A 24224-nucleotide genomic window follows, 5' to 3' on the forward strand; every position below is an offset into this window, starting at 1 on the left:
GGTCATTGTTTATAGTTGATTTTTGGCCTGAAGTTTTTATACGTTTTAAAGATGAAGCTGGTTGTAACTTCAAGAGTTACAAATGGAAAGGTGTAATAGGCAGCAGGTGTTAGGAAAGGCAATTATGTATTAGGTGTTTTCCTCAATTTCCAAAACTGTCCAAGACTATCCATTTGAAATACTTTGTTGCCTGGTTTTATCTCTGAACCATGATGAATTCTTAAATCTAAAGGGAATATGCATTTTCCCTTTAATGAATTGAATACCTAAGCCTATTTTATTTAATTTAAAAGAGACTTGGAAAGCAGTGTTAGACAGCAGTGTGGAAGAGAAGAATATCAAGAATAAATACAGATCTTGGCATGCTTTACCCGTTTCTATTTTAAATGTTACCAAGAGATATAACATTTTTCTTTGAGCTTTTGTAAAAATTAGTCAGTTTTGACTTTGGGGACAGTACAGAATTCCCAAAAGTTCATCGCCATCAGACCTTAAATACAAGAGATATCCATATTTACTTGTGTATTCATGGCTGAAGACTAGAAATATTCTGTGGAAAACTAGTATTTATTGTTATGTTGACACATACACAGTTTAAACGTTAGAAAATTCAGTCTTTCTTTTAAGGTTGATTTTCACCAGATCTCGAAAGTCTGATAATTCTCCTGAAATATAAAAGTGGTCCAAGCAAATTAAGGAGATGTATTTGTTGATCAGACACTGCTTTGCAAAGTAACAAAGATATCAGAAAAATAGACTCAATAGTGTCCTTTTATATTATAAATGATGAAGTTAAATGGGACCTAATTCCATCATGCTCCTTATTTTCTTCCATAAAGGGCCAAAATTGTGCTTTTATAAAGGAAATATTTTGGGGACTTGGATGGCTACAGTGTAAGTTTTTGTAACTTTTGTCCTGTGTTTAGCCATGGTGGGTTTTTTATCCAAACATATTTTTATAATCTTTGTATTTTAAAAAAATTAAGAAAGAGAGAATTGGCATTTCTTGATGGTGCACACTAGATAATATATATTTAAGCCAGTCATATCCATGTGCCTTGGTTACCTGTTTAGCCTCAGTGGTGAGCAGTGCCTCTTAGATTGGATTCTTCCAGTTACACTTTCCTGGTACAGAACTCCTGATGTTGTTCCTCAGGGTACACTAGAAAATTTCATTTGGATCCAGCTCATCATGGACATCTCTGGTCCGTATGTAAAACGTTTTGCCTTTTTTGACTTGGTCCACAATATGCCTGTATGATGTTCACTGGTAAGCTGAACTCTTCCAATGTAGCACAAGAAAATTTAATGGGAATCAACGGAAGTAGCCATTTTTGCTTCTCTCTGCAGCCAGGGGGGTTGGGGTGGATGTGAGCTCTAGATGCTTACTGCATATGATGGTTCAACATATCTGTATCATGTGATACATCCATTCTGAAAGTGCTTGCTTTTACAATTTCAACTATTTGCTTAAAAAGGATAGTCTTCTCTGGACTCTGTTTTGAAAGTTGGGTTTATAATTGAATTTTGTTTGGAGGATGACTAAAATAATAATAATGACAGAACTTTTTCTTAAAGTTCTTTTTCTTAAAGTTTCTTAAAATACTCCTGTTAATTTCTGATCATATAACTTAGTTCTTTCTCTCTTTTCTCTTAAAAAACAGTCTGAACCAGAGGGGTTTTCTCACTTCCACTTGTATGTCTGTGCTGCCTTCCTTGTCAGATGGAAGAAGGAGATCCTAGAAGAAAAAGACTTTCAAGTGAGTAAATATTTCGTTCCTGGAACTGAAGGATAATATTAATAAGCAACTGTGTCTTTCAAAACTGGGTTTACAAAGCTACCCTAAAGATTAGCTTTTACTGCTTTAAGAGAGCAGCAACAGCTACCAGCTTATCAGGAAACACCAAAAAGAGAACTGTGTGTCCCCCGCCTTCTCATCAGTCACTAGCAAAAAAGTATTTTGGGAAGCATCTCAGCCTCACTTCATACTTTTAATAAAATAAGTGTCTATGTGGAGCAATGAAATGTCAAACAGATGGTTCATGAAATTGGTTATGAAATTGGATCATCAGTGATACCTTGTGCTATGCCTTGTGCACATGAAAAATATGGCAGGATTGCTATTGTGTACTGTGGTAAATCTCCCCAAAATAGGCAAACAGAACTTTGGTAAAAACTCAGCAGTTTATTTTAAAAGATAACTAACAGCATCACTTCTAAGATGCTAAAGATAAACGCAGTAGGAATCAAAAGGAAATTATAGAGGCAAATCCCCCCCTCTCCTTTCTACAATTCAGGTTTACACAGGACAATTCTAATCATCAAAGGATAGTACTGTTTACTATCTGTTTACTATTCCCGTCCCACCTCTGGGTGGGACAGGAATAGCCAAAACATCTAGAGGCATAATAGGCCCATTATGCACGGCCGCCGAAACGGCGATTTCGGGTCACATGGAAAACGCGGAAGGGGAAGACGTGACGCACACCGGTTATGCACGGGGCGGGGCGGGGTGCGACGGCGGCAAAACCCAGAATAACCGATTATGCACGCGGCGATCCAGGCGCCACTTCTGGTTGCGCCACGGTCACCCGGAAGCTGCGCTTTTTTCCGCGTTTCGCGAACGCGGCTTTTTCGGCGGCATGCACCGAAGCTGCGGCCGGTTGCAGCCGGCACCATGCGTTATCTGTGATTTTAGTCGCCGCCATTCCACCCCGAATGTGCGCTAAAACCCCCGTGCATAATGGGTCATAGAGAGGCATCTGGCCCAGAGCATGGGAACAGAAAGAAGGGGGCAGGAGTGTAGGGACTCCAGGGACTCCAGTCAAGCAGTTCATGGCAGGACAGACCGTACTTGGCTTCTGAGATAAGATCAGGCTAGCCTGGGCCTTCCAGTTTAGTGCTATCCCCCATTCAGGCACTGGTAGCCAGTGCAGTTGTTGGAGGGCCGGCTGTATGTGAGACCTCCACAATATTCCTGTGAGGGCCCTGGCTGCTGCATTCTGAAAGTTGAATTTTCCAGATTAAGGTTAAGGGTGCAAATGACAGGTAGCAACTATGGGGGGCATCTACAACTGCTGTTACAAGGAGCAACATCAGCTTCTTCCATGCAGAGCAATAGAGAGCAGGCAAGTGAGCAGAGATTCGTAGTGTTTCAGGTTTTCCCTATTGTGGCCATTTCCTGCATTCTGCAGGGGTTGGACTAGATTACCCTGGAGGTCCCTTAAAGGTAAAGGTATCCCCTGTGCAAGCACCAAATCATGTCTGACCCTTGAGGTGACACCCTCTAGCATTTTCTTGGCAGACTCAATACAGGGTGGTTTGCCATTCCCTTCCCCAGTCATTACCGTTACAACTCCATAATTCTGTGATTTGCTTTTCCAGGCAGGCTTGGGTAGGGAAATGGCCCTAGGGGAGTCGCAAAACAGTGGCAGTCAGCAGTTGTGGTGTAGAGACCATGAGAGAGAGAATTAATTCAGTCTGTCCACTGCTCAATGCAGAATGAACCAACTGAATTGGTCTTGACACTGGTGGTGTAGGCGTTGAACATTCAGGCTTCATAATCCAACTAAGTCCTCTTTCACAGGGTCTGCTCAGTTAAAAGCTGTCTGTAATCAGGTGGCACACATTCAATATCCATTCAAGATGGAGAGATTGGACTGTGTAGGTAGAAGAATTCAGAATGCTTTGGCATGGACACATCTCTACTGAATGGGGCATAACACTATGGGATTCAGGTATGGGGAACGTATGAAAGTAGTTAACCCACAAAAATTGGTGGTTTCTGGAAAGCTTTTGGATGCTATTGGAGGCTGACATTCTGAGGCCAGGAAGTGCTATACATCTCTAATAAGGGTGAGTCAGGCCATGCCAGTGGATTCTGAAGCACTGTTGTTTTTATGTTTAAACTTTGTTTAGTTCTATTAAAATGTAGCATTATTTGTTCTTATTGTATTTTAATGTTGAATATATAAAACTTCATGTCCTATGGTTTTATTTTCTGGCAATGTCAAGTGATCACATGTATTTTTCTTCAATTCTGTGAAAATCGCAGAATTGTAGCTGGAGCTAGGGAAATGAGCAATAATTCAGTCATGGGGATGAATGCAGAGTCAGGCATCATTTAGTAGATCAACAGACAATGTAAATTAAGTGAATTTTACATCTTGCACGCAAACCATGAAGCAGGTTGTACTGTATTTAGAAATGACGCACATTTATCTACATTAAATCTACCTTTTAAAAACCTAATTTGAATAGGCATGATGGTTTGGCAAGCAAAAGAAAAGCGATTGTTGACCAGCAGTTGCTGGTAGAGTTCCCATTTCTGGTCCACCCTCCAAAATAACCATTTCCTCCAGAGGGGGATCCGTGTCCCCTGGTGATCAGTTGTGATTCCAGGAGGTCTTCACACCTCAGAGGGAGGTTGATAACCTTAAATGATAGGGCTAAATGACAGCCAACAGTGGGGATTCACAAGTGTCTTTCTATTCACACGTGAATCTGTGACAGGCTCTATTTTTTTTTAACAGACAGATATTGTGGGAGAGGGGTATTGAACTTTTTAATCTGCCATGCTCTGGTGCTTTCAGTGCTGTTTTCTCCATCTAGCATACTTTAAGTATCTGACTCAAATTATCCTGACCTAGATAGCCTGGGCAAGCCCGATCCCATTAGATCTTGGAAGTTAAGCAGGATTGGTCCTGGGCAGCACTTGGAAGGGCAACCTCCAAAGACTACCAGGGCCGTGACATGGGGGCAAGCAATGTCAAATGTCCAAACGTCTCTTGCTTGGCAGACAAGACAATCTTCGGATCTTCTGGCTCTACTCCACACATGCCGTATGCTAAATACATGAAGCTGGGAGGGGGAAAAACATTAAAGACAGAATTCAGTGAGCCACTCATGGCTTTACCTTCCTGTTTCAGCTGTGAATAGGGAGACTTGTGTATAAGTGAAAACAGATTTCCCCCTCTTCTGGCTAGTTTGGCCCCGAGTTCCACTGTATTTCAAAGGCAGGATAATGGTTGCAATGAACAGGGCTTTAGGTTTTTAGAACCTACAGCGCTATCAGTATCAGCTCTGAGGAGAGTCTAGCAGTCAGTGCTATCAAGGAAAAGGCTCCTTCTCAGGGGCCAACCTAAAGAGAGTACAGTAATGCCTCCTTTAACATCATGGTTAGGTTTCTGAAAATAAGGAACACAGTTCCAATAAGGTTGTGCATACAGGATGGCCATTTCTTAAGTGTGAATGACATGGAGATGCAAACTGCCCGCCTGTATTAGGTTCCAGTGCTGGAGTATCCTAGGAAGCCTCTCTGGGTTCCCTTCCTTGTTGAGGCTTTCACCTGGCAACAGTTGTGGGCCCCTTCTCAATTAGTAGCACATTTCCTGCAGAAGCCCTACTCCTCAACCTTGTAGGCCTTCTATAATCAGCAGGTAGACATCCCAGTTGTAGCCACATCATGTTCAGCTGTCCGTATTCTGGAGCCATGGCCCAGCTCCCCCTCCCACGTCTTGTGTTTTAAAAATTAAAAAGTTCTAAATAGTGAAATAGCTTAATAGGAATTATGCCTGTATCACAACCATATGGATGACCAGGATCTGGTCTTGGAACACCAAGTGAAGCAGAGCAGAGGTGCTGCAAACTGCAGTAGGAATGTGAGCATCCACCTGTAAACATGAATGAGAGTCCTCGCTGTGTTGAAGCTGCTCCTTCAAAGGGAGTCCAAACCCATCTGGAGGAGGCTGACTCCTTGACAGGCAATATTCTCCATCATTAGCACTTCAGTCTCATATGGGTAGAGCATCTATTTAGGCTAGGCTTGAGTCTTTTCATAGTATTTAGATAGCAAATTCTTAACAATAAGAAAGAAAAAATGCATTAGCATTGCAGCTCGGGCAGTATGGTAGAAAATCCTTGCACAATTGTGGTTCTCTCCCTCCCCTTTTGTAATTTTGTATCTACCTTAGAAGAAGTTGCAAAAGCAGCATAAATGTTTTATTATATTAACTTCTATTTATCAACACTTTAAGAGAGCGGAACTTGCTTTCTTGACCGATTAAATGGACGCACTTAAAAGATTGTGTTGTGTGTCAGCATTTGCAATGTCTGAGACCTCTCTGAAGCTGCTCAAGCATATTTTTGAATGCTTATTCTCTCCACCCGTATTCATACGGCTTGTATTAGAGCCTGCCAAGAACTGATGGGATGTATTTTATCGATCTGTTTTAAATGCTGTCATTATTATTCACTGCAGGCTGGTAGCTAATTGGATAATCACCGTAACTTAGGAACCTAGGAAGCATATCACCAGCATATTACTTTGGTTTGTCTCTAAATAGCTGCAATTATAGCCATTTCTGGGGCAAAGGGTGATCTGGAGGAAAACAAAAGATGGAAAAAGAACAAAACTTTTGTAGTCTATACCTCAAGGCCGAGAATTGGTCTGTTGGCTGTAGTTAGTGTGAGATCTCCATTTTCAAGATCCCTTTATCCTACATAATCTATGATTTTAGCATTGTAATCCTACACTGCATAAGTTTTAATATGCGATTCCAGTTTTCTGAACTGGTAAGTGTCTAATAAAATGCAGATTCTGGTAGACTCTTCTTGCAGATTTTTAATATGATTAAATTGACGCTGTTAACCTTGTTGTGTCATTGATCAGCTCTTAGTGTTTGCCCCGGAAAGGTTATCTAGATTCTTGAAATGGGAAATCATGTAGTGAATTTTTGGGTAACCAAGGGGATCTTTGTCTCCACTAATGATTTTATTTTAATTGAGGCAAAGTGTTGACTATGGACTAATATCACTCATGTGATTGTGTTTGGCCAAGCCTTTTCTTGCAGTATTTAAATGACCTACAGAGGATGTAAGAAGGAAAAGAAATCCAGGCTGTAGCAATAGAAAAAGAACAACAAACTCCTGGTGGAAGCTGAGAGCAGGCAACATGTTAGGCACCACTTGTTTTGATTTTATAAATATTTCAGCATGAATAGATGCAGCTGAATTATTTTTCTTTGACTCCCTCAGTTACTTTCATTTGGATGTGTTAACAAGCAGTAGTGGTATTCAGAGCATTGGAACTCAGCTGCTACATTTTGCTCAAGTGAACACTGTTGTGGTTCTGTTACAAGAGAAAGAATCTTCACATTTGTATTCTGAAGTTATTTCTAGAGAGTACATACATTCCCTAGTGATTAGTTGTACTTTGTTGTGAAATGCCACATAATTCTGTAGTAATAAAGGGTTTTTTAAACTAATCAGGACATGAGTACTAGCAAATGAACCTGTTGCAAAGTCAGATAATTTGACATTTCCAATTGTATTATCACTCTTGATTAGTTTTTCTGTTAAATACTGATCTGCAATTCTGACTTAGCTTTCAACTTCATTAGCATCTTTTTATTGGGAAGCTACTCTGTGTTTGAACAGTGGCTGCTAACAATGCATAGAGGCAGTTTTTAAAAACATGTCTTTTATTGACTGTGTTAGGCAAAGTTCAGAAATTATCACTTTGGCGCTTTGAATTTAGTCTGGGATAGATACATAGGAGAAAGAAATGAACTATGACATCAGTCTTGGCTCCTAACTACTTAGTTTCTGGGCTGTTCTTATGGCAGCTTTGTTGGTGGCAGGATGAGTGCTGTGGGATGACTTGTTGGATTGGTAACAACTTCAGGGTGGGTGGTGAAGACCTTATTTCTATACACATGGAAAAGATCAGGAAAACAGCCGAGAGACTGGGAAGCTTCTATCAGGTGTCCCTTTCTTCTTCTGCAGCCCATTTAGACCAGACTGGTTTAAATGAACTTCAGAAAAGCACTGGGAAAAGATATGAGAAGCAGGAGCTGCTACTGTGTTTTGTAGCTTTACCACTCTTGAGTGCCCCCCCCCCCATTTTTCATCTCAAGTCTGTTGGCACTAGATGGAATATGCATGCCATATCCATCATATAGTCCAGGAGGTTACTTCATAAGGGGGAGGATTGTAGCTCTGTACCCTCACAGGGATGTGCAAAACCCATGGTATTTTTGGTACTGGTATAGTACCAGCATGGTGTTTGGAACTGGTAAATATTTGGCAATCCCCAATATTTTCAGCTCCATTATATGGTATGGAGACTATTATAGGGTATAATGGAGAATCAACTGAGGTATCTGGGGTTTGGAGGGGGAGCTGTTTTTAGGGGAAGAGGCCAATCCAAAAAATTTGGAGCAAAATTCACTTTTTAGCCTTCAAGGTTTTGTAATTTGTAATTCCCTAATTTCTGGTAATTTCATTATTGCTTTAAAGATCTCCACTTAATTCTATATTGGAGCGAGCATAGAAAGCAGCTGGTTTAGAAATGAATTAATCTACCACCACTGAATAACACAAAGTAAACAAATAAGCAAGCAATGACATAATTTTACTCATATACATTTATTTGCCAGACAATGAAGTATTCTGAATTATAAATAAGCTTTATATTTTTACTGATGATTGCTTAGAAACAGCATATCCTTATCCATTGTTGTTCCTCTATATATTTATGAAACAGGCTGGGGGGTGGGACATGTCTGCCTGTCCAAGTTAGAATAGGGCCAGTCAGGGTGCAACCAGCTTTGCCCTGATTGGCCCTGCCCCTGCAGCTCCTGCCCTCCATCCCTGGACTCTAGCCTCTTTGCTCTCAGACACCTCAGTGCCTGGAGCCAGCAGTGCCTGGAGCCAGCCTGGGGAGAGGGCCCTGGGCAAAGGGTCGTGGAGGAGGGCCTACTAACGAGGGCCTTCCAGCCTGCTGACTGCCTGCTAAGGAGCTCTGTCCTGGCTCTGATAACGAGCTGCCCAGCCCTCACCTGCCCCACTTGATCTGGCTGCGAGCTGCATCCCAAAGCCACCTTAAGCTGCCTGGCCAGGGGAGGGGGCCCTTTCAAGGCCCGTTCTTTTGAACGGGCTTTGAAGCTAGTAATATAATAATTGCTGAACTTGCTGTGTGTCATAATGTAATTTCTAGGAGCCAGGGCAACCTGATGCCTGGGATTTGCTGAGTTCAGCCTTGAAGAGAAATCTCTGGCATTAGCCAGAAATCTCTATCAATCTATCCATGGGGTCGCGATGGGTTGGACACGACTTCACAACTAACAACAACAATAACAACAGTCAATCTATTTGGATCAAATATATGCCTGCATTTTCAAAAGACTGAAGCTGAGGAATGTTAGGAGAATTGGACCTTTCAGTGCATACTTGTGTGTTGTCTTGCTGTCTTTATATTTTTACAGCATGAGACAAAGAGTACATTAAATCAGTTAGGCATTAACAAAGTGGATGTCTCTGAAACATTCATTGACAAACAGGTTTTTTTTTAAAGTAAAACTGCTTTGTGAATAAGAGAATTATTTATTATAAGAGTTAGATATTATGATTATATATTTTGGAGCAAAATAGGACCTTCTTGCTTTTATTCCTTTTTGCAGGAGTACATCTTCCTAATTTTGACCACAGATATTTATTGAACATTTTATTATGATATGACCAAAAATAATGTTTTTATATTAATGTTGGATACATCTTGACTGTCTCAAATGGCAGATTACTTAATGGTTAAAGGTTTAGCTTTGCAGGCTATGGTATCTTTTATTCCTAAATCATGTGTTGAAACGTGTTGACCTTTTCCCTGAACCCACCTAGCTCTTTGAACTCCCTCCTACCTCCCCCCAATGATCTTTTGCTAATCTTCTTAGCAAAGCCTGTTCCCTTCCTCAGTTTGTCCTCAGTGACCAAACTGCTACATCTCTTTTTGTTAATTCCATCCTGAACTTTCTCAAGAGAGCGATTTACAGATATTTTGGTGATATCTTTTTACCTAAGAATATTTCTTGCATCAATAGATTTTTTTTTCTTACCTCATCAGGTTTTTTCTGACACCCTATTGTGGGGTCAGAACTTTGCTTTCCTTTATAACAGGACCAGACAAGGGTGAATTCAAGGGTGAAGTTATCCCTTTCTGGCCCTAAGTAATTACCAGAATGCTGCTTGAGGTCTCCTCCATCCAATTAATGTAAAAGATCTTTATCTAGGCTTGTGCAGTTCAGAAAGTTGTTTGACTCTTGGTCACCCTCTAGCCTCTTTAACATGGCTGTATTGATACAGTAGGAAAAGGAAACTGATACGTTTAAATTAGTTCCTACATATACTAAATTGTATTTCTTACTGACAGGATGGGATCATAGCAACTACATTAAGGGGTAAATGTGGTATCTGATATGTCTAGCATAGTTTGAGTGTTAATATTGCTCAAAATTATTTCTTGAGTGACAAACATGTGAATCAACCACCTAGGGTTTATTAGTTTTGTTAATCTGTTTAAAAGAAAACTGGAAACAGCTCCTTCTTCCTCAAGCAGTTCTCCACTTCTGTCAAGATTTCTCTTTGTGAGCTAAGGCTGGGGCAATGGTGTAGACCAGTGGTCCCCAACCCCCAGGCCACGCCCTGGTGCCAGGCCGCGAAGGCCTTGGCGCCGGGCCACGGCTCCCCACCCCCCCTGCAGCGAGGAGCTCGCCAAGCCGCAAGCAAATCGGCCGCCAAAGTGGCCGATTAGCTTGTTGCCTGGCAAGTTTCTTGCTTCGGGAGGGGGGGGGGGAAGAGAAGCTTGCCAGGCCGCAAGCTAATCGGCTGCTTTGGCAGCCAATTTGCTGGCGGCCTGGAGGGGCAGGGAGAGGAAGCCGCGGCCTCCGGCATGCCGGCGTCGCAAACGCGCATGCGCGGAATGCCGCACATGCGCGTTTGCATCTGGCAGGACTGCAGACACGCATGTGTGGCAGTTCTGCACATGCATGCATGCGTGTTTGCGCCCCCGCTGGACACACATGCACATGCGTGGCAAGTCCGTGCATGTGTGTTTGCGCTGGGGCTGCCACACGTGTGCGGGGCCCCGGGCCGCCCTCTCCCCTTATTTAGAGGCAGCAGGCTGCAGTAGCCGGAAGGTTGCCGACCGCTGGTGTAGACTGTTACAGACTGAATGTGTTATAAAGGTCTTGCTGCTTTAGGAATTTACCCCACTTTTCACTCCCCAAAGGAGTTGCAAAACAGCTTACGATCACCTTCCCTTCCTCTCCCCAGAACAGGCACCCTGTGAGGTAGATGAGGCTTAGGTAGAGAGCTCTGACAGGACTGTTCTGTGAGAACAGCTTTGATAGGACAGTGACCAGCCCACGGTAACCCAGCTGGCTGCATGTGGAGATATGGGAAATCAAACCCAACACTCCAGATTAGAGGTTGCCAAACCCAACCACTACACCAAACTGGATCTCCATTCAGTCTCTTCTTAGGATAGGTTTCCATACTTATTTTGTTCAGATTCATAGCTGAACACTGTATAACTCAAATATTATAACAGCGACACCTTTTTTTGGCATACCAAACCATATCAACAGATAATACAACAAATATACACCAAATTAAACATAAGATGTTCATATTCTAATTGCTTGTTACAAGAAGCCTGCTACACTTATTAAATCTGGATGTTTACAGTTTAGAAGAAGAGTTGGTTCTTATGTTCTGCTTTTCTCTACCAGAAGGAGTCTCAAAGCCGCTTACAATCGCCTTCCCTTTCCTCTTCCCACAACAGACACCTTGTGAGGTAGGTGATGCTGAGAGAGCCCTGATATTATTGTTCAGTCAGAACAGCTTTATCAGTGCTGTGGCAAACCCAAGGTCACCCAGCTGGTTGCATGTGGGAAGTGCTGTGGCTCGCCCAATTAGACATCCGTGCTCCTAACCACTACACCAAGCTGGCTTTCATCAGAAGGATTTTATATTTGTCAGAACCTCTCCTTTCCTATTTAGGAGTGAATGCAAGAATTTGGGCCTAATATTTTCATACAGTGGACAGTGTAAAAGAAAGTATGAAACATTGCAGAGGGCAGAGTGTTAAACCTAGCAAGCATATAAACTTTATGTTGTGGGTTTGTTAGGTGATATAAATATGATGATCCATGTTCAAAATATTGTGGAATTGCTAAACAAGGGTGGAGCGCTCCGGCATGCTTTAGCCTCTTTGGTGAGCACTGACGCCTGAGACAGGCAGGGCAGTGGACGGGAGGGATGGTGCTGGCTGGCGCGCCATCGCCACCGCCCCTTCATGCAACGGCACTAGCCACCTCCAGCATCGGTGCTCGAAAAAGCAGCTGAAGCACTCCAGAGCACTCAACCCTAGCCCTAAAGTAAAACCACATCATCTGCATATAGAAGCATTGGAAGATGAACTGAGCCAAGTTTGGGGCAGTGACCATCTATGCATAGCAGGGATGGAGCAAGGTTGCTAATCAAGAGATTAAGAAGAAGCAGGGCTAAAATGTAGCTTTGTTTTACTCCTTTGTTAGTTTCAATTTTAGGAATTAAACTTCCAGAAAGAGTGTATTTAATCTGACAACTTGTCTGGAAGTATAGCTTCTTGATTAAATAGTCATCTGTCCATGTTCATCTTGGCCAGTTTGTCCCAAGATGTTCCCTGGGTATGAAGTCAAAAGTTCCCTTGAGATAAAGACATGCTGTAAACAATTTAGGTCCCTGCTATATTTATTGATTAAATGAGAAAGAACAATACAAGGATCTAAAATAGACCTTCCTTGGTGAAAACCAACCTGTTCAGGTGCTAGAATCTTATGCAATATTGAAGCTCTGATCTGTCTTCTCTTCCAGCTGAATATTTCAGAGCAAAGAGATAACTTTATGAGGAAGTTATTGCAGCTACTCTTGCAAACAATTGTGGACAATTTTGGTCATTAGTCTCTGGTGCTCTTCGTTGAGTTAAATATGTCACATGGAAAGAACATTGCTGAGCCTCTTTCTGTAACATGTAAGGTGCTTTTCCCTTTAGCCCTCCTTTTCCAGTAGGGAAAAAACAAACCTACATTCACCAAATGCATATTATACCCAGTAAACCAAATCAGTCTTGCTTAGGCTTTCTTCAATATTGGAATATTTCCTTCCCAAACCTATGGTATGCTAAAGGCTGAGGTGTGCTAAAGCCTTTCTGGCATTTTGGAATTAGTGAAGGGGAAAGTATCGATTATATTTTACTCATATGTGGATTGCAGTTTGGAAGTCTTCCATATTGATTTGCTTTATTTTACACTTGGAAAAGTTAGATTACTTCAAAATAAATTGAACCTCATGGTAGCTATCTAATAAGATGATCATCCCTTTAAAAAAAGTAATTACAAAGATGTTTTAAAATGTACAAGTAGGCATTAAGACAAGCTAATAGTAAAAAAGCATTTCCAAAAGTAAACTAGGTAGATATTTACCATACCTTCCTATTTACTATGGTCATGGTAGTTTGTGCTGACATACTGGGGGGAAATTAGAGCATTGATAAACATGGGTCTAATTTACGAATTGTCCCCCAAAGACTTGAAAATATTTTCAACATGAATTTAATGCAGTTCACAGAATTTTGTGAAAACGAATGCAGTGATTAAAAAAGCATGAATTCAGCTAGGAATTCTTTATTGTAGAACAGAATGTTGTGCAATAATTCAGTAGAGGCAAAAAGGTTATTCCCCCTCCTCCGCACAAGTAGAAATTTGTGTTTGTCATCCAAGCAATGTGCAGTTCTAGATATGCAGAGCTGAAACACTGAATCCTGCACCCAGCTGATCAGTACATTTCTGATGTTGTTTTCCATAATTGGGATCCTGTATAATAGCAGCAGCATATGTAACTGGAAAACAACCAGACTTGGCAGGTTGTGTGTAGTAAACCCCCCCCAGCAGTATCTTTCCATGGGTCTGTACTAAAAGTAAGCACATAATGTCTCATAGATACATTTCTCCATTCTAGACCTTAAAAAGCCGCAGCAAGATCTTGAAAATGCAAAGGGAGCAGAGCAAATTCATTACCGTAACCACAGAACCACATAGAATGGCAAGATTTCATTGCTACCCATGGTGGCATAATTTTGAAAAATACAGATTGTCACAGAGGTTGCCTTATTTTGTCATGCTGATGTGTAAAAGTGGAGTCAGGTTTAAATAAAAGTTCAGCTGTTTCTCACTATTGGATCATATCTAACCAGTTTGTCCTTTCAAGCAGTAAAGGTCAGTCTCCATCCTGTAATCTGTGAGTCAGTTTTGTGCGCACTCAGATTCTTCATGAGAACAGTGATAATGGGATTTATCTATATTCCTTGGCAAATCCACCAACTATGGGGCACCTCCAAGTCACTCTTCCAGGAGCGGACTTGCTTTATCAGCATATCCTGCCTCCCTGTCCTACTTCGGATGAATTAGGGCCCATGTTTCCCCTCTTGTTTTGTTGACATTCACAGTAGGGATGAGCACAGGCTATGCAGTCTCTTGTGATGGATTTCCACTGGTTATACTGGAAGATGTGGGTGAGTAGGTGAAAGAATAGATATCCACACCCCCTCCCTCCCATGGAATCTTCCTGAACTCCTGGTTGTATATTATGGTCTAATGGGGAAATGTGTCATCTAGAAATGCCCTTAGACCACTTTTTCCAGAACTACTGATATATCTGGCATTTTCCCCCTAACTGACATTTGGAAGCACACCAATCTTACCCCCATACTTAAGAGTGTACAAAGGGTATAAATACTGAACTTCATAAGTAGCTATAAAGGGCTACTGACAGACACAAAGGGCCTCCATAAAAGTTGTTTCTAACACTCCCCCATATTTAAAGGAAGGGGAGGAAATTATCAATCCTTTGTAAAACCAAAAACTATAAATAGACATTTTGACCGGAAAACATACCAAACATTCTTTTGCTGTGGAAGAGCAATTAGTATGATTTCAAGGGAAGCAAAGTATTAAAATGAGCAGAAATTGATTCCAAGAGGGATTCCTAATTCTGGTTGGGAGTAGCAAGCACACAGGCATCTTGCTGGGTAAGACTGTGAAAGTAAAACGAGGCAGGTGGATTTCCTAGCTTACCCACCCCTGTTCCTTCCACCCCCCTCCCCTTAGTGACCCTGGCTACCTCCTGCCTTTCTACATGACTCATGGAGCTGACTGAATTCTCTGATTGGAAGGAGGTAAGGTTATGATTAACACAGAACCTTTGAAGGCATATAATATTGCTGCTTCTCTGTATTGGGAATAATCGAATGAAACAACCACACTCCATGCAGGAATACAACAGAATCATTGGCCACTGGCAGAGACTAGCTGAAAGGAGGCATATGAAGACCAAAGCAATGACACATACAGATAAATAGTGGGCATTCTTCTCTGTGGATAAGTAGATGGGCTCACTGGCTAAATAATAAAAGTCCCCCCCCCCTTTTAGTTGAGGACTGTGACTGTAATTGGCCTTGGATTTTGAATGTAGCTCTCCAGATTTTCTCAGATACTATTTCTTGATGATCTGAATTGGATAAGGTCTCAAAGCCTGTTCTCAGCCACTGTTATGCCCCCCCCCCTTACACACACTGGGAATCCTGCCTTCAGAGAACAAACATGGCCTGCATTCGGGATTCTTAGATATCACTTTGAAATCTTTTATTATCACTATATAAACGTTGGTGAAGAGCCACTGCAAGAAGTGCTACAAGAATCAGATAACCTATTGTTCCCTGCAAAGCACAAAAAAACACAGCTTTGTGACACTGGATAGGCTTCAAAAGGATAACTGTCTTTGGAAAGTCAGCTTTAACTCCAGTCAGATTAATAGCTGTGGCTTTTCTTGTAGTACGATCCATGTCATTACAGGTATCCTGCTTGAGAGAGAGAAAGATTAAACGTGCCATCCTTAGATAGAATTGTTGAAATCATAGATATGGATGCAGGGAAGCAAGTTTTGTCCTGACGTGTGCTTTATCTTCTGCATTTCTTCCCTTGTGTTGACCATAATGGAAGCTCTATCATACAGCAATCTGAGAGCAGCGCGGAGATAGCAGAATAGCAGCATGAATTACCAGCATGACTCAGCAGGTGGACAGTTTTGGCTCGCCAGCTCGGTACTGCAGTCTTCCTATTTCCATCGAATGTACTTCATTTATTTCTGTAGTGTTATGTTTGGAGTGGTTCCAATGCACTGAATTCATGCTCCATTGCTGATGCAGACATTGATATCTTGTCTCCTCACAGCCTTGCTGTATATGTGCTACTGTTTCTCCAGTGCTGGCATATCTCACCAACATGTAGTGTACCATAAACTGTAGCACACTGTTAAAAGAATTTGACACTCTATTTTTGGAAAGGATCCAATGAGAATTATTGAGACACACACACACGCTGACTGTTGAGGATCCAGCTTTGCTTCTTCCTTAACAAAGTTGTTTTACATATTATGCATATGATGTATTATGCATTTTACATTTACTCCCCAAATCTTTAAATGTATTGGAACTTCTCCCTGGCACAGCTCTTTTTCTTTAAGGAAAGCTATAAAAACAGTGTGGGCAGACTAGTAAAATCTGGTTGTTTGGAGAATAATTAAATGCCACATTCCTGACATGGAAAACTGCCAAAGCATTTACATCCTTCAAGTAGTTTCATTCAGTCTGTGTTTAAAACAAAATTTGTGTAGTCATTCTTCTTAATTCATACTCTGGTTTCTAGGAATTTCGTACAAGAAATGTTTATATACTGTCCAAAAGCAAGAATATCTAAACTATCTCCTAGTCTGGCTACTAGAATCATATATATAACAGTTTCCAACAAGCTAGGGACAGAATGACTAATAATCAAAGCAGCAGTGGCTTCATATTCAACAGTGTTCTGCACATCATTTAGGTTGGTCTGTAGTGGCCCCACTTATAGAAGGTGGCCTTGGAAGATTTTCGGGTGTTCAGAAGAACTGTAAACACTGGGCAGATGGGATTGGATCTAGTGGGAGATTTCCACTGACATAGGGGGATCATATTCGGTGGTGTGTCCCTCCCACACTGAACCTCTGACACTTCTCTCATGCCACTCCCAGATGCCCCCTGCCCCACAGGAGCATCATTTCTGGGGATGTTTACTGTTCTTCTCTGAAAATGTTATTAAAACCTAATTTAAAGACATTTCTAAATTACATGGAGGTTACATTAACCTACTGACTCATAGTTTTCTGTATGTGTAACTTCCTAATAAATCTTTCCTCCCTCACTAACCATGTGATTATGTGCATACACACACACACACACACACACATATAAAGGGAAACACATAATGTAATTTTTCTGTTTCCTCAGAATAAGCGTATCATCATCACATAAATATAAAAAGCTTCTTTAGCAAGCAGGGAACCAGCCTCACTTGTGGCGTTTAAGCCATTGAAGTGACCTGCCCAACAGACCTGTCAGTAATTCATAGCTGTCACTGGAGATGCCTCCATCTGAAGAAAATTGTTTTCTTTCTGTGTTTCTTTCTTCAGTAGGAACTGAATAACAATGTCAATTATTGGCTTTATCACTGTGTAGCCTCCAGAGAAGATGAAAATCGCACTTAACTACTAAATTCAATCAAAGCAGCTGATGAGAGGACAAATAGGAACAAAAAATAAACGCTTTTGGAATATGAAACGGATAATATGTGATAGGGTGACAGATGCCTTTCTTTTCAAACAAACTGATGGGGATGGAGGAGTAATTTTTTGTCCTTTTTTTGTTTACTTCTAGTCACAAAAGTTAACAAAGAGCTGGTATATGTAGGACTTAGTTATATTATGACAAAAATTGTCACACTGCTGCAGCATGAGTGGAAAAGAAACAGAAGTATAAACATGAATTAAATAATAAATGTTTTATTTATATACCACCTTATCCTCTCTAGCTCAGGGCTGTTATCAATAAAATTTAAAATAATTATTAACAGTATACCAGTTTACATATTAAAACTGCCTCCTCTTACCATTTATCCTATGAGGGTTGAACAGAGCTTGGAGGGGCTTTCTTTCTGCTGAAGGGTTTTCAGGCAGGGAGGCCAGAATCCCAAGATGTTGTTTTCTGGCCTCAATCATAGGCCTGGTGGGACAGCTCTCCTGAATTGTTTAAAATCCTGGAGGGCTCTGATCTCTTCACACACAGCATTCCACCAGCTGGAGCCAGGGCTGAAATTATCTGGCTCCAAACAAACTAGATTCAAAATCCCCCCCCCCCAAAAAAAAAGTGTGTTATTTATTATGATACCTGGTTGGCCCTTTTCATTTGTAAGACAAAAAGAATAAAGTCCTCTTCTGAAGCCCTGGTATCTGTGCCTTCTCCTGTAGAAATGAGTGAGGTGGTGACAAGAGATGGGACTGTCACTGGTGGCACCTCCCCCAGGCTCACCTAGCACGTGTCTATATTTTATGCACCAGGGGAAAAGCTCCTTTGTACCCAGATTTTTAACTAAGAGGTTGCACCAGTTTATGGCCTGTTAGTGGTCTGAGGACTGATTTATCAATATCATCATTGTAAGCTGTTCAGTGTCTGCTTTTATGCTGGTTTCATGCCCTGACTTATTTTTAATGGCTGTGTTCCAAATTGCAGTCAAATTGTGACCTGATGCCTAGGGCTTGTCAGGGGCGCAAGTGTTTTGTTTTGTTGTTTTAGTTGTAAGCCACAGTTACCAGGGTTCTAGAGAGGCAGCATATAAAGTTACCCCCCCTTCCATTTTCTTTCTGGGCAGTTAATTTGTTTTGTTTTTTATCTTTGTGTTTGTGCAGACAAGATCTGTGCATTTGCACAGAAATGTTTATCCTCCACTGCACCAGGCATTTGACAACCATGCTAGGTTTAAAAAATGGATGGTTTATCTTGACTACACACCTTCTTCTGCTTTTACCTTACTAAATATTCAGGGCAAATGTGGCTGAGTAATTTCTAAAGAGACCCACTGTCTCTGTGTTTTGGAATGAACTGTTCTTCAATGCTCTTGAAGGTAACAAAAGGAAACGATGTCACAGGGAAACATAGCACTAGATCCCTACAAAGATTATAACACAATTCAGATAGACCCCGTTTCACTATTTCCTATTTTTGACCTAACATGCAAGGCCTTCTTTTCCACAACTTTTCAACCTCTACTGTTGCAGTTCATGGTGTACTTATGCTTTCTTGGCCTTTTGGCTAAGATTGAAGAAAAAGAAGAGTTAGTTTTTATATGCCACTTTTCTCTACCAGGAGTCTCAAAGCAGCTTACAATCTCCTTCAATTTCCTCTCCCTACAACAGACACCCTGTGAGTTAGGTGAGGCTGAGAGAGCCCTGATATTACTGCTCAGTCAGAACAGCTTTATCAGTGCTGTGGCGAGCCCAAGGCCACCCAGCTGGCTGCATGTGGGGAGCTTGCCAGATTAGAAGTCGGCGCTCTAAAACACTACACCAAGTTGACTTTAGTATCTGCTCTTATCAGTTTAATATCTGATACGTCCTCTTTTTGAGGACTATATATTAAATGGATTTGGGTACTTATGGATGATACCACATAAACTGCAGCATGGTTTAGGCAACTCACACAAGTTGGACATAGGTGTTCATTCATTGCTCAGTTCATATGCAAATTTGAGTGAATGAACATTCTACATTGCAACCACTTTCTTGAATGTGTGAGAACGCTATTGAATCCTACACCATTTCAAGAGATGTTAAAGTCAGTGAAGCTTCATGGTTTGGCTTTTTCTTCTTCTTTCATTATACTATTAGTGTTGATCCTTTTTAGAATGTTTGATCTGTCAGGCAATATTAACAAAATTACAAACTATGTATATAGTGGTCCTATAGTGGTACTATGTATATGTTTTCTATAAGAAAGGAAGTAATATTTTTAGCTACAGAATATAAATCTTTTTCATACAACTAAGTAGAAATTCAAATACCTTTTGGATGAACTTCTGTTGGATATCTGTTTGGCTGTTCAAAGACGATGAAGACTTGTCTATGAATCTGTTGCTTTATATGCAACATAAATATTAAAAAGGGACACAAAAGCTATATTTGTTACCTGCATTTTATACTCCTTGTGGCATTCCCTTGCATGAAATTGTTTTCTTCTAAAAGAAAATTGAAATTAATTATATAGACAATGTATCTTCTCATGTTATCGAAAGGTTAGTGAAAGATTGCTCCGTCAAAGTGTCATTTTCTCAGTTTTACCTTGTTGAGAACTGTCAGCCGTACTCAACCAATCTCAAAAACTGGCAGTTGAGTTCTATCTAAGGATCGTTTATGCTTCTATTTTTGAAGGTTGGTTCCTATAGCGCTTAACAAGGATTTTTTCTAGAATTGTCAAAGCAATAAGCTATAGAATACCACATTTACTGATTCATTTGGGGTTGAGGCTCAGAGATCAGAGATAATTTTGCAGGATATGGGTAAAAAGGCATGTACCTAATCCCCACTTAGGGTACAAAAATGTTTTTGACATAGTGTTTTTGACATAGTTTTTGACAAAACAAAAATGTTTTGACATAGTGTTATAATCAGTGAAAATTGGGTTGTAGGATGCATTTGAATTTTACTATCAGAGAATCTGCTGATTCCAGAGGATCGCTAGTTCTCACCTGAAAGTTGGCAACCCTACAAGGAAATAAGGAAGCAACCTATTGGTTCTGGTTCAACCTTCTGGGGAAGCAGAAAACAACACTTCTCCGTCTTCTTCACGTATTTGAAGTTGGTTATCAAGCCACCTCTTAGTTGTCTTCTCTCCAGGGTACAGACCAAGCTCTCCCAACCTTTCCTCATAAAACTTGGTCTCCAAACTTTTTTTTTAATCAGATTTTTATTTTTCTCTTATCAACAGCTTCTCTTGATTTTGCCACATTGAGCATGATTCCCCTCGCAAGATTGCTACACATGGTACATTATGTTGCTTGTACACCCTACAATAACAGTGTATTAAAAATAACCTCCTTCCAGTTCAGCTTTTGTTATCTCTTTAAATAGTTCAGATAGGGACTCCATTGTTCTTGAAAGACTTCTTCAGTTTTCCCGTTGACCATCAACGTCAGTTTTGCCATTTTGGCCAAGTCTTCTATCAATGGTAATTCTTGTGCTTTCCATTTTATAGCCATGACTAATCTGGCTGCCGTCGTCACATAAAAAAATTGTTCTCTGGTACATGTCAGGAGGCACTGTGGCGGTAAACTTAATAACATATCCTCTGGCTTCATTGGAAAATTAAGACCCCACATTTTCTGCATGATAGCCCATGACTGTAGCCAAATATTTATATACTCTATCACATTTCCACCACATATGATAAAAAGAACCCACTTTGTCTAAACGGTCTCCAAAATTCTCACCAACTTTGTAGCCCTCCTTTGGATACATTCCAGTTTCTCTACATCTTCCTTCAGATGTCGTGCCCAAAACTGAACATATTGCTCCAAGTGAGGTCTTACCAGAGCGGAGTAAAGTTGGTAACACTACTTCACGTGAACTGGACACTATATTTCTTTTAATACAGCCCCAATCCTGTTTACCATTTTAACTACCAACTCACACTAATGACTCGTGTCTGGTCTATTAATACCCCCAGGTCCTTTTCACATGCACTTCTGCCAAAACAGGTTCCACCCATCCTATAGTGATGCATATGATTTCTCCTACCTAAATGAAGAAATTTACATTAATCACTATGGAAATTCATTTTATTCCAGTTTTCTAGCCTCTCAAGATCATCTTGTATCCTGATTCTGTCTTCTGGTGTGTTTGCATCCCCTCCTAGTTTAGCATCATCTGCATATTTAATAAGCACCCCCTCTATTCCTTTGTCAAAATAATTTATAAACTGGCCTTCAAGCCCTTTACATCCAGGAATGCAACGGGTACTAAGGGGTGTGCCTCCAGAGGGGGCAGCCAGTGGCAGAGCTCCCATAGTCGTAGTGGGCGCAACGAGTTGGTGGTCAGTTAGAGGGCATGCAATGTTCGAGCGGGGTGTTGCTGTGGCAGCCAGTGACTGTTCCCATAGCTGGTCATGCTGTCGTGTGGGCTGATGGTTAAGCTGCTGGCTGAGCCACCAAGGCGGCTTGTGGGTGGGCCGATTGGTGGCAAAGCACGGAGTGCTCTTCTCATTGGCCAGCCAGCATAACATTTGCCCGCCTCCGGTCTTCTGGCACTTTACCTGTTGTACAGGAATTGTCAAAAATAATGGACAGAGGCTCAGAAATTACATCTACAAGTTCTTTTAGGTTCCTCGGATGCAATTCATCTGGCCCAGAGGACCTGATTTCATTAAAGAAACTATGGACTTATCCCTACAGTGATTCTAGGCCAGAACTCCCATCTGTCATCACGTGAAATGATTTTGCCACATTGAGCATGATTCCCCTCGCAAGAGAAGACTGAGGAGAAGTAGGAATTGAGCAATTCTCTGTTTATTACCTGTTACAATGTCACTTTTTTTGTCCCTGCAGTGCTAATATTCTTTTTCTTACTTTGGATATAACTAAAGAACCCTTGTTTATTGTTTTTAGCATTTCATGCGAGCGTAAGCTCATACCGAGCTTTACCTTTTCTAACACCCTCCCTACATGCAGTGGCTATTTGTTTATATTCCTCTTTGGTTATAAGGTCCTACTTCCATTTCCTAAATGAGTCCTTTTTATTACTCAGTACTTTTGAAAGTTGTTTATGGAGCCACCCTGGTTTCTTTAGTTTCCTCCCAGTTTTCCTTCTCAAGGGAATTGTGTGCAATTGTGCCATCAGTATTTCACTTTTGAGAAACTCCCAACTAGGGTTGTGCGATTTGGTCTGAATAGGTTTGAATCTCTCTGAACCGTCCCTGAGGCAGTCTGAACTGCATCACTCATAACAAAACTGAAGCCAGAGCGGGATGCTTCAGAGCGATTCGCCGCTAATTAAAGTCAATGACGCCATTGACTTTAATAGAAAGTTACAGCCTACAAATGTTCAGGGTAGCTCCAGGAGGCTCTTCCTGGACTCTCCTCCAAATTTCAAAAGGTTTGGACCAAGGGGTCTAGTGATAGGGGCTCCCAAAGAAGGTGCCACCATCCCCTCTATTATATCCTATGGGACAGACTCTCCATTGGGAAAGGCAGAAAAACCAACATTCCTATTAAAGTCAATGGTGCCATTGACTTTAATGGGTGCCAAATCCCTTCAGCTGAAGCCAAGATGGTCCAAAAAGCGGCTTTGGCTGAAGTTGCATCAGTCTGAGGCGGCTTCATCCAAAACCGATTTGGCCTGGATCACAGCCTTAGTGCATATCCCTACTTTTTCGACTTCTATCTCCTTATGTTTTTCTGACCATGGGATTCTACCCAACATAACTTGAAGTTTGTTAAAATTTTCTCTCCTGAAATCCAGCCTGTTTGTGTGACTACATACAGCTTTTCTCTTCCCCAAGATCATAAAGTCCAAAATTACATAGTCAGTACTACCAAGCACGCCCACAACTTTTACCTCATCAACCAGTTCTTTCCTATTGGTGAGAATTAAGTCTAAACTAGCAGATCCCCTGGTTGCCCCTTCTACTTTCTGGGAAATGCAGTTATCGACAAGTCAAGAATTTATTGGGCTTATCATTTGTAGCAGAGCTGGTCTTCCAACAGATACATATGTAATCGAAATCTCCCATGTCCACTATGTCCCATCTCTCTGGGAACTTTGTAATCTGGTCTAGGAGCATCTAATCTAAGTCCTTTTTCTGGCCTGGCGGTCTATAGCAAACCCCCACCATAATACCACTATTTCCTACTTTTATTTTTACTCAAAGACTCTCAGCTGAACTCTCATGCTCATATACATGTATTTCTTCACAAGTATATACATTCTTAACATATAGTGCTACTCCTCCCTCCTTCTTAATTTGTCTGTCCATTTTAAATAAGTTGTAAGCCTCAATCCTATTATTCCAGTTGTGAGTGTTATTCTAATAGGTTTCTGTAATACCTATTAGATCATAGTCCTCTTCATTTATTAGGACTTCTAATTCATCCTGCTTCTTTCCCATTCTCTTTACATTAGTGTAGTGACATCGTAATCCATCATATGAGTCTCCTTTGAATTTTCCTGTAAGTTAATAGTTCCCTAAATATGTACCATTCCCGTTAAATCTGCCGGGTTCCCATCTACAGTTATAGTCATCGAACTAGGTTTTGAATGTATGTCTCACTCCCCCACTGGACTTAGTTTAAAGCCCTCCTCGACAGGTCTGCAAGACTCTCTGCAAAAACATCTTTTCCCCACCATCGTGAGGTGCAAACCATCTCCCGTTAGAAGATCCTCATCACAGCAGCTCAATCTATTGTCCAAAACCTCAAACCTTTCCTGATGATAC

General features: G+C 41.1%; 1 protein-coding gene and 1 pseudogene across 7 annotated transcripts in view; both read left to right on the plus strand.

Moving 5' to 3' along the window:
* TBC1D22A (TBC1 domain family member 22A) overlaps positions 1–24224 on the plus strand; it is a 205818-nt gene that overhangs the window by 93052 nt on the left and 88542 nt on the right. For 3 of the 7 annotated variants that reach the window (XM_077338248.1, XM_077338246.1, XM_077338247.1), the window contains exon 12: positions 1665–1760. In XM_077338248.1, the coding sequence (XP_077194363.1) occupies positions 1665–1760 (96 nt within the window). Of the gene's footprint in view, positions 1–1664; positions 1761–14982; positions 15839–15860; positions 15975–24224 lie in introns of those variants that run through there. The other 4 variants (XR_013231118.1, XR_013231116.1, XR_013231117.1 and 1 more) reach the window with 4 other exon arrangements.
* Positions 19298–19411, plus strand: LOC143839181 (U2 spliceosomal RNA; annotated as a pseudogene).

Source organism: Paroedura picta, chromosome 5 (genome assembly GCF_049243985.1).
Source record: "Paroedura picta isolate Pp20150507F chromosome 5, Ppicta_v3.0, whole genome shotgun sequence".
NCBI lineage: Eukaryota > Metazoa > Chordata > Lepidosauria > Squamata > Gekkonidae > Paroedura > Paroedura picta.